Source organism: Schistocerca nitens, chromosome 6 (genome assembly GCF_023898315.1).
Source record: "Schistocerca nitens isolate TAMUIC-IGC-003100 chromosome 6, iqSchNite1.1, whole genome shotgun sequence".
NCBI classification, from domain to species: domain Eukaryota; kingdom Metazoa; phylum Arthropoda; class Insecta; order Orthoptera; family Acrididae; genus Schistocerca; species Schistocerca nitens.
Window position 1 is genome coordinate 482300113 of NC_064619.1, and position 12092 is coordinate 482312204.

Here is a 12092-nt window from a genome sequence, read left to right on the forward strand (position 1 = left end):
CACAAATATTTCATAAATGCTGATGTTAGAAGAATAACACTGAAGTAGCACAAAAGACACAGCAACTGAAGAATAACATTATTCTTTGTGGTTGTGCCAACATTACTCCACAACAATAAATTAGCACATATTTATAATGGTTTACATTAACTTCAGCACTTTCACAGCCAATGTTCAACTGACAAAACTTCTCCACTGAACAAAATCACAAGTATCTTATAACTACTGTTAAATTTATTTTCACAGAAATAATAATTGGCACAATACTACATAAAGCTGTAAAATAATACAAAATGAAATACTTGGATCAACATACTCGAAGAACATTTCTGCAACACAATTTCATATAATTACATAACTTAATATTTACACATGTACAGAAAGGACAACGCTGAAAATTCTTCACAGGTCAGTTACAAGATGATCACTGTTCTTTGCTTTGGTGTCCTATCAGTCTAGCAAATAATCCTCAATGAAATGTTTAATAACTGTTAAACTGTCACCAACAGCTCTTCTTAAATTGATAAAATAAGTTTTGATTTTGATTAACAAACACTGATATTATGTTTCATGATATGTCTACAGACAGGTAAACCCAAAGTTCATTAAGTTTGTGTTTCTATTTTTCTTAAAAAAAGTCACTTCAACATTAATGATCCATATGTCTTAGATGGACAATTTTCAGAGCTTTCAATACAATGATATCCTAGAATATTTCCTCACTCTGCATAAACTTGCAACATTATATCATCAGTCCTTAAGATGAATAACAGATTTCACCTTTACACTGAACATCATTACAGTATCTACAACTATCTTAAAGCACACAGAAAATTCAGATCTTACAAATGAAAAATATCATTAAAATGTGTAAATAAATGCCCTGCATCTGCTGATTTACTGTTAGGACAGATGAAATTACAAGTCAGCCTCAGTACACTACAGTAACTTCACTTTCAATAGACAATAGAAAAATACAGAATTTTCTTGTTGTTACCAATTTAAAAGTTAATTTGGGCACATTATATTGAATTATATAAACAAAAGACTGAATAAAAGCCACAATTTTTCCAAAATTATTTTACTGCTGCTTTCACAAAATGGGTTCACAGCCAGCACTGCTGTACCACATACACTCGGCAGGTTTGTGTAATATTGTTCTCAATTTAATTAACACACGTATAAAATTTTAAGTATGCACCATTTTCTGGCCACACAATGCCAAAACTGTAAACAAAATGACTGCAGGGTATCTGCAGGAGAATGTCGAATATATATTTTTCTATTGTAATTCACCATTGTGCTGCAGAATGGTTCTCTGGACTTTCTTGGCAACCAGTTGTATTTTCGTTATCTTGAACATCAATTCAGCAGGCAAGAACAGTTTTACAGATATACAGATTAGCACTTCCAACGACATGAAGCTACCGTCTAATTTCAATATTTTGATCTCATAAGAGCAAAGAGCATTACATTAAATGCTACAGTACAGTGAAAAATAATTGTTTTATAACCACAAGACAGATATCATTATCTACAGTAAGAAGTCTGTTTCTATGATTTAATCATAGTTGCAAATAGACTGAACACAAGTGATTTTGGTACAACATAATCTCCTTCTATCCTGTAACAGAAGTAACTTGTGCTGGCACTAATAACTATCACAAAACTTCTGCTGGAAATGTAAGTCTTACACCACAAATATACCTTTCTCTGAGTGATTATAAGGTTTATTACAGTCTGGCATTACTAAACTGTATTTGGTGCACTGTAACTGCCACTAATATGTGTAAATGCAGCACTTAATAAAAGTGATAACTGCAGCAGTATTCCCAAAGAAAGAGTGCACAAGCATTCTTAAAATACATAAGTCATGCATGCATGAATAATGACTGATTTTCTTTGAACACATTTTGAAAAGCTGCAGGATGAATCACATGCATTGCATATCAAATGCCTAACATAAATTCACATTTAGTCATCAATTATGTGCCACAATGCAAGGGACACCTCAATATGCCTAAAATCAGTCTGAGTAACAGTCAATTAGAACATCAAAATCATGTGCTCTGTATTATAATGATTCAAGCATATCATTATTTGTGACAAAACACATTGGCCCATACATTAAAAACCTCTTAATTAGTAACCAGGTAGAGGAGTAACAGTATGGTATTGACAGCATCCCTGTCAAGCTAATATTCACTGCATGCATTTAGAATTTCTTTCGGCAGGAATGGCAGCAGTTGTTATGATAATACTTATACTTGCAGAGTCGAGCTTGTACAACGAGGTGGCAGTTTGGAAATTTGTCTACACAGTCGTTCCCTGTAACAAAAATGAATTCCATACAGTAATGCCCACAATGAAAAATTTTTCACATGAACTGTCAAAATTACTAACATAAATAAATTTTGCTCATGAACAAACCAATAGCTGCTGTAAAAAATCAAATGAGAACTGAAATGATTTCCAGTGACTAAATAATTGAAAGCTTAATTACTCAGAAACCCACAGTGTGGTATTTGATACAAATAATGACTTAAAGATAAAGGAAATAGTGATTACTAATCAGAAAATATAAATTAAAATCATGTAAATCCCTTGGTGTCCTAGTGGATAACAAATTAACATGGACTCAAATGTACAGACAGATGATAACATTTGAGACTCAAGTTTTCTTTGTATAAGTATCCACTTTGATGAAGCTCAGACACAGATAATTTTGCAAGATTTCACTCACAGATACCTAAATGACTTTCTGGTCCAACGCTACAAATAAAGAATAAAGCATTTATACTGTAATGAAAGAATAATGACAGTATTGTGTGCAATCAATAAACCAACACATTATAGAGACTTCTTCATGTTTTTAGTCATTTGTATGTTGTTATCCGTTTACAATGATCAGCCAGAACATTATGACACTTAGCTAATAGCTGGTGTGTCCATCTTTGACACGGATAACAATGACAATGCATCATGGCATTGAAGCAACGAGGCCTTGGTAGGTCACTCACATCCCAGATGTGTTCAATTGGGTGAGTTGGATTGCCAGCACATTAATTGGAACTCACCACTGTGTTCCTCAAATCATTACAACATACTCCTGCCCTTGTGACATGGCACATTATTGTGCTGAAAACTGCCACTGCCATTGGGAAAAATGACTGTCATGAAGGCACATACATGGTCTGCAACCAGTGTACTATACTCCTTGGCCTTCATAGTGCACTGAACACGCTACAAATGTTTCCCAGAACATAGTGGAGCTGGCACCAGCTTGTCTCCATCCTACAGTACAGGTGTCAAGGAGATGTTACCCTGGAAGACAATGGATCCGCACCCTCCCGTCGGCATGATGAAGAAGGTATCAGGATTCATCAGACCATCTAAAGCTCTGCCACTGCACCAATGTGAAGTGCCAATGGTCATGTTCCCATTTCAGTTGTAGTTGCCGATGTCATGGTGTTAACAATGACACACCCACAGATTGTCAGCTGCGAAAGCCCACCGTTAGGAGTGTTTGGTGCACTGTGTGTTCAGATGCATGTCTGATGATACTTCTCCCACAGTTTATTGCCTGTTCTGTGTTAACAGTTTGCCCAAATGACATCTGACATCTGTCATGAGGGGTGGCTGCCCAACCCCAAATATCTGGGTGTGATTTGACCTTGGTTTTTCGACTTGTTGACGGTACTCAATACAGAACTCCTCGAACAACCAACAAGTTGTGCAGTTTCTGTAATGCTTGTGCTGAGGCTCTGGGTCATTACAATCTGCAGTCAAACTAAGATAGGTCGCATGCCTTCCCCATTCTAAACATGGACAGGATACTCACTGATATTACGTGCAACCTGTGCACTCCTGACTAGCAGTCATTCCTTGCCAACTGAAACTGCTATTGCCTTGTTGGGTTTATATCGACTGTAGGTCAGTGGTCATAATGTTCTGGCTGTACACACTGTGAGGCAGAGGTAGTTCAGTTGTACATCTGTAGAGCTGGTGAGCAGATCCAGTTAGTTGTTAAGTAAGTTGGACTTTCAAGTAGTGTTCTCCCTCTAGTTATTGCTGGAACTACCACTGGCATCAACAAGCAATCAGAGAATGACCAGAGCAAGAGAAGAGGCAGTCATTTTGATTGGAGTGTAACTAATTAGCAGAACAGGTTAACTGGCAAGTTAATCAGAGTTCCTAACTACTGCATTTCATCTGGTTACATAAAATCTACAGCAATGCACTTAAGTTAGAGAGTTTTGAATATATTATTTTGCTGTGATACAGATAACATTCGGATACTTGAGAATAATTTCTATACTCTATTTTATCAATTTTGACATTTGCTAGTAACATGAGAAAAACCACTGCAAGTTGAAGGTATGACTGGCAGCTTTTAAAACATAGAACTATATGGAATTTCCAGTTGCAAGGACAATAGCAGTGATCAGTGAAAGAGATTTGAAATATCAGAACAAATGGCTGTGGATACACTTGCTACTAATCAATACCAATTACATGTTCTGGCTTGCTTCAAACTGATACTGAATTAATGTGTCTTTCCTCTTGGGGCCATTTTTTCTAAAGTGGTGTGCAACAGCAGTGTCTCTTTCTGGGTATGCCATTGAGTATCATCACAGTGTGTATTTGTTCTAATATTGGTTGTAAATAATTCATTACAGTTCAGAAGAAGTAACAATACCATAACTACACTACTAGAAGAGAAAATACGAGGGGCGTTCAGAAAGTAAGCTCCGATCGGTCGCGAAATGGAAACGACTATGAAAATCCGATAAAGCTTTGCACAGATGTGTTGGGTGGTGTCTCTAGTATAACCCCAGTTAGCATCACGTCGCTCTTCTCATTTCTGAGCTCGCAGTGAGTGCGTAAAGATGTCTAGAAAATAGTGTCTGCCGCCAAGTACGAGGGCCTGGTGAGAAATTTCGCCTGAAGCTATGCAGCTAACATTACATAACTGTCGTGCTGTTTCTTCTTCAAGACAATTCTCACCCGCATTATGCAGGGGCAATGAAGATGCTCCTGCATCGTTTTCAAATGGAAATGTGAGATTACCCACAATACAGTCCGCAATTGTCTCCCCCTGGGTTTCATCTCTGGTCACATGAACCGCTGTCTTTGAAGACAACATTTTGACACACAACAAGGTGTAGGCCAGCGTGGAGAATTGGCGGAAAGCACTGGCGGCTGCCTTCTATGATGAGGCTATTGAAAAGTTGGTACAACGCTATGACAAAAGTCTAAGTCAGAACGGCGACTACGTAGAGAAGTAGCTGAAAGGTGTAGCTAATTGTTACAAGTAAAACATTTCTGATGTTCACTGTGGTTTCAATTTGGCAATCAATCGGAGCTTACTTTCTGAACAGGCCTCGTATATATATCGATTACTTTCACTGAAACTGGATTTAGCTCAGAAAGGGGATGAATAATGCTTCCACTAAAACCATTGACCATTCAATAACACTGAATGCCTGACAGACAGCAAAGCTAAAACTTAAAGTGTGCTAAAACACAAATAAATGCACTTGACTAAAGAGATGGATTGTTTCGGGTGGAATTGCTGAGAGAAGAAAGAAGGTAAGGGGGGATGGGTGGATGGCTTATGACTGGGAGCGGAGGCATCAAGAAGGAAGGAAAGAAATGTGACTGCTCATGAGGATCACCTTCTTACATGCCCAGAGATGAAGAACATTCTACCCACAATCCTTGTTACCTCTCCCAACATGATCTTCTGTCACTCAATCAATCTACAAATATCTTGCTCCATTCTTATGCCACACCAACACTCAGATAAGTGCCATAAAGGTCATATCCGTTTTGAAAATACAGGAGCAAGAGCTTCCCTATGCAACTACCAAGCACATCATATTGCAGCCGTGTCAGGAGCATATCCTACACTATCAATGAGATGGCCATCTGTGTAAGCAGTTAATCTCTGCACAGTCATTTATGTAAGAGTGATACCAAGCTGGACTACACTAAAATGAATGATCACCATGACAGTAGAGTTAACCACGTAGTGACTTAACACGCTGCTGAGTACAACATTCTCTACTACTACCATGGTTACTTCACAATCTGTACCATCTGGACCCACACCCTTCCAGCCCTAAACATCAGCTTCACCTTCGCCACTGTACCCATGTCCCACACTACACTCATTCTACTGTCTCTCTCTCTCTCTTTTTCTCTCTCCTCTCTACAGTCTCCCTCTTCTTCTGCTGTATATCCCTCTGCTAGTCCACTACTCCATTTCACTGTATCCCACATGCAGATTCCCCTGCCCATACCATTATGAGTTCACTGGTGCCTCATCCCTATCCTGTCCCCTCACAGACTTCAGCATCCTTCTGCACATCACACCCTCCCTTCTCCCTCCTAACCACCTTTAACCAACTCCATCCAATACAACCCCTCACTCATTATGTGGCATTGCTGGTACATTGTAGACATCTGAGAAAGTGTAGCAACATTTTTAGCCTTGTTTATGACTGTGAATCTTACAGTTAAGGAGAAAGTATTAAAAACAAAAACCATTAATTTGTACATGTCTTCTAATTAATACAATGAGAGATGATGAAATCTTCTTGGCCTTCCATCTGGGTAGCTGCATTGAAAATCCAATGTTTTGATGAGTGTCATTCTCATCATCTACCTGAATGGAAGCCCGAGAAGATTTCATCAGCAGTATACACCAGGAAAGCCTACATTCACAGTGAGAGATACCTAAAAACAGGGAGAAGGATAAAGCCATCATCATCCGAGGGCTGGTTTGAATACCATACTGCTTTACTAGGGAGTGTTCTATTGGAAGTGGTGTACCACTGCCTTCGTCTGTTCTTCTGACCTTAGAACTTACTCACTCAGTCAGTTATATGGAGTTATATGGAGATCCATAGCTTAATGTGGGTACTGAATAATAGTACAGGTCACCATTTTTTTGCATTAAGAAACACTAAAAGAAGCTAAAAATATTATAAGAGAGAGCAGAAATTCTAGAACTGACTGGGATCTGTACACTTTTCCACTGAACTACTCATCCACTTGAGAGATACTTGTAAGTGCAAAATATGCTTAATTGAGCTTCTTAATTAGTATACTCATGTGTTGTTTCCCTTTTTGCTTGATTTCCTACTATACACCACACAGTAGTATTCAATACTGTCTACTGCTAGTACCAGTGGGGCATTTTTTCTTGCTTAAGACTGTATGACATATGTCTTTGAAAGTATAAGACAAACCATTTGCTAAGAACCAGTTTTAGACCTATCATCTGGACCATGTCTTGCTTGTCAGAGTGTGCTATTTGAATTCTCTTGAAATGCCCCCCCCCCCCCACCCCACCCAACCCCCCCGCCAGTTATGAGCCACTTAAACTGTAGTTGTAGTGATTAACTGCTGACGCATTCACGACACAGCCCACAGTCTAAAGCAATGCTAAAAAGGAGTAGAACTCATGTACAGAAAGCTACCTAAACTTGAAACTGACAGCAGGAAGATTTTTGGAGTAAACCTAAATATATGTCAGAAGGACAGTCTAATGGGAAATGAAGGTGGTGTATTAATTGTACTGGACAAGAATTTCAGATCCACCAGAGTCACCCCCAGACATAACCAAAAGCTCCAGAGAAACCCTCAGCTCTCTAAAACATTATGTTCCTCCATGTTACTGCCATCACTGGAGGAGACTTCACTAATGCATAATGCTTTCTCTGAAAATTTCTTGGAACAATTAGTTTGGAAGCTCATTTATTATGAAAATATATTACATCTAATTGCAAAGAATAGACCTGACCTCTTTGAGAAGTTCTGCATTGAATTTGGTATCAGTTGCAGAAGTTGATTATTAAAGTAAAAGAGAACAACTAAACCAAGTAGAAAGTCTTAAATGTCCACTAATACAAATAGAGATGTCCAGTAATACAAATAGAGATGCACCCATGTCATACCTCAGACAGGAAATTGAAATATTTACCTCTGGGCAGGAAAATGTAGAGGAACTGTGACTCAAATACAATCAAGTATTGGGTGGGAGGATCCCTCAATGGTAAATAATTGTTGTAAATAAACTTGGTGATTACTGCACAATATGTATAAACTGAAGCATATGGCTACAGTGAAAATAATGCTGAATGAAAAGCATTTTGCTGTTAAGAGGGCAATGCATGAAGCCTGCAATAAATTCCGTAGTAGAGTCTTATAGAAAGATTTCTTACAAAATCCAGTATATGAGGGCTGTTCAAAAAGTATCCAGCTTTTATTTTTAAGTTCAGAATAAAATTCAGTTTTCAGTTGCAAATATATTTTTATTTCACCCATGCTGTTGCCACTGTTGGAAGTATTGCTCGGAAACCTATTTTGGTATGGTGCAAAGCTGTTCTGTCAAATGCTGCATAATGTCGAATTCTGCATAATGTCTTCCCTGTTCTGAAATATGGTCCCTTTCAGAGCCTCTTTCAGTTTAGGTAAAAGCCAGAAGTCGCTCAGTGCTAGGTCGGAGGATTTGGAGGCTGAAAAACCAGAGCCATATTGTGTTTGGCCAAAAAAGTCTCGATTAATTTCGAATGATGCATGTGTGTGCTATTATGGTGAAGGTGCCAACTAGTTGCTGCGTACAAAGAAGTCTGGCTGTTTTCATATTACTGCTTCATGAAAGCAATGTAGAACCTCTTGGTAGTACTCCTTATTGACATTAATATGTTCTTGTGTGTGCTTGTGATGGAGCACACCACTGGAGTCAAAAAAGATGATCAGCATGACTTTCACATTGTTGTTGAACTTCTTGCTTTTTTGGGTCTTGGGGATGATGGATACCTCCACTGAGATGAGTGAAACTTTGTTTCTGAGTCATACCCACAAACTCGCGGCTCATCACCAGTGATCACCCAGCATGTCCTATGCAATTTCCAAATGAAGTGGCTTTGCTCAGTTGTTAGCAACTTTCACACAAATTTTGCTCAGATTCTCCTAGGGTTCAAATGTTCCATTAAAACTGAATGAATGGATTCAATACTAATTTTAACCTTGTCTGCAAGTCATGTGATCATGAATTGTCTATACTGTATCTCCAAGTCATCTCTTTTGTGGCTGTTGAGGGCCTAACTGAACGTCCCCACTCTTCACTGAGGAGCAGCCATCTTGGTGGTACCCACTGCTTCATCCCCAAACACTTGTCAAACCTTCTGGGTTGTTTCAAATTGAGAATCACCAAGCTTAAAATAAAATTTGATGTCATAATGTTGTTCCAATTTTTCTGTCATTTTGCCCACAACACAAAATCGGATGACTACTGCTAACATGTGTTGACTTATTAATAGCTAGCCAGTGACTTGCAGTTTCTGCATTCATGAAAAAAGTCAGGCTTGAGCACTACATATGCCTACAAACATAGAGATTATGCATGGCTCAACACCTTCATTGGTTTTATCAATAAAAAATAAGCTCGGATACTTTTTGAACAGCCTAGTATATGTAAAATCTGTCAGTGGCAGAAAAGTTAGTGTTCAACAACAACGGATGATCCTGGAACTGAAGTTGAGTGTCGCAAAGCAAAAGCTGAACTTCGTTTTCAAATATTTCTTTACTAAGGCAGATATGGTAGCACTGGCCCAGTTTACTTCTTACACCACTGCAGAGATGAGTGATATGAACAGTGGTGTTGAGAAACATCTGAAATAGTTTTTTTAAAAATTTTAAAAAAGCCTCTATAACCCTATGGAATCTCGGTGATGTTCTGCACAAAATTTGAAGCTGCGTTGGCTCCATTTTTAGCCATACATAATGTACACCAAACTGAACAAAAAGAAAGCATAGGTTACATCCATCTACAAGTTATCTATTTGTTGTAAAATGTTAGGATGTATTCTGAGCTCAACCATTATGAAGAATCTTACATAGAATGACCTCCTCCATGCCTACCAGTGTCGATTTCAAAATTATAGATCATGTGGCACTCAATTTGCACTATTCTCACATAACATCCTGAAAGCTATGGATCAAGGAAATCATGTGGAAGGAAGTGCTATGTGAAGAAAATCTACACAAGAACATGATCTCAAAAGTGGTGTAATGATTGGAAACATGCTTTAAATGTACATAAATTTAAAATGTTACTCTTCACAATACTCAGAAATGTAGCATCCTATGATTAACATATTAGTGAGTCATAATTTCTATCAACCAAGTCATACAAATACCTGGGAGGGGTGGCTCATATCCCCAACTTTGGGGATATGAAATGGGATGATCAGTCATAGGTAAATTAGATGGTGAACTTCAGTTCATTGCTAGGACACTGGGATAATGCTGTTAATGATTTTTCTTTTGTGGGCAACCACACCCATGTACTTTTTGAAATATTTTTAGTCATTTATTTCACACAATCACGATTATAGATTTATAACCATTATCAAGGGCAATTTGAAACATCTATGTTAACATCAGTAGATGTATGGATCTGATGAACTGTCAAATATACATTATAATTTGGTAAGAATATAATAGAGGGAAACATTCCACATGGGAAAAATATATTTAAAAAACAAAGATGATGTGACTTACCAAACGAAAGTGCTGGCAGGTTGATAGACACACAAACATACACACAAAATTCAAGCTTTTGCAACCAACGGTTGCTTCATCAGGAAAGAGGGAAGGAGAGGGAAAGACGAAAGGATGTGGGTTTTAAGGGAGAGGGTAAGGAGTCATTCCAATCCCGGGAGCGGAAAGACTTACCTTAGGGGAAGGACAGGTATACACTCGCACACACACACATATCCATCCGCACATACACAGACACAAGCAGACATTTGTAAAGGCAAAGAGTTTGGGCAGAGATGTCAGTCGAGGCGGAAGTACAGAGGCAAAGATGTTGTTGAAAGACAGGTGAGGTATAAGCGGCAGCAACTTGAAATTAGCAGAGGTTGAGACCTGGCGGATAACGAGAAGAGAGGATATACTGAAGGGCAAGTTCCCATCTCCGGAGTTCTGACAGGTTGGTGTTAGTGGGAAGTATCCAGATAACCCGGGCGGTGTAACACTGTGCCAAGATGTGCTGGCCGTGCACCAAGGCATGTTTAGCCACAGGGTGATCCTCATTACCAACAAACACTGTCTGCCTGTGTCCGTTCATGCGAATGGACAGTTTGTTGCTGGTCATTCCCACATAGAAAGCTTCACAGTGTAGGCAGGTCAGTTGGTTAATCACGTGGGTGCTTTCACACGTGGCTCTGCCTTTGATCGGGTACACCTACCGGATTACAGGACAGGAGTAGGTGGTGGTGGGAGGGTGCATGGGACAGGTTTTACACCGGGGGCGGTTACAAGGGTAGGAGCCAGAGGGTAGGGAAGGTGGTTTGGGGATTTCATAGGGATGAACTAAGAGGTTACGAAGGTTAGGTGGACAGCTGAAAGACACTCTTGGTGGAGTGGGGAGGATTTCATGAAGGATGGATCTCATTTCAGGGCAGGATTTGAGGAAGTCGTATCCCTGCTGGAGAGCCACATTCAGAGTCTGATCCAGTCCCGGAAAGTACCCTGTAACAAGTGGGGCACTTTTGTGGTTCTTCTGTGAGAGGTTCTGGGTTTGAGGGGATGAGGAAGTGGCTCTCATTATTTGCTTCTGTACCAGGTTGGGAGGGTAGTTGCGGGATGCGAAAGCTGTTTTCAGGTTGTTGGTGTAATACACTCCTGGAAATGGAAAAAAGAACACATTGACACCGGTGTGTCAGACCCACCATACTTGCTCCGGACACTGCGAGAGGGCTGTACAAGCAATGATCACACGCACGGCACAGCGGACACACCAGGAACCGCGGTGTTGGCCGTCGAATGGCGCTAGCTGCGCAGCATTTGTGCACCGCCGCCGTCAGTGTCAGCCAGTTTGCCGTGGCATACGGAGCTCCATCGCAGTCTTTAACACTGGTAGCATGCCGCGACAGCGTGGACGTGAACCGTATGTGCAGTTGATGGACTTTGAGCGAGGGCGTATAGTGGGCATGCGGGAGGCCGGTTGGACGTACCGCCGAATTGCTCAACACGTGGGGCGTGAGGTCTCCACAGTACATCGATGTTGTCGC

General features: G+C 39.7%; 1 protein-coding gene across 1 annotated transcript in view; it reads right to left on the reverse strand.

The window, feature by feature from the left end:
• Nucleotides 1-212: 212 nt before the first annotated feature.
• LOC126262610 (ADAMTS-like protein 4) overlaps nt 213-12092 on the reverse strand; it is a 775764-nt gene continuing 763884 nt past the window's right edge. The window contains exon 14 of the mRNA XM_049959365.1: nt 213-2328. Within this exon, the coding sequence (XP_049815322.1) occupies nt 2216-2328 (113 nt within the window). The 3' untranslated portion in view covers nt 213-2215. The remainder of the gene's footprint in view (nt 2329-12092) is intronic.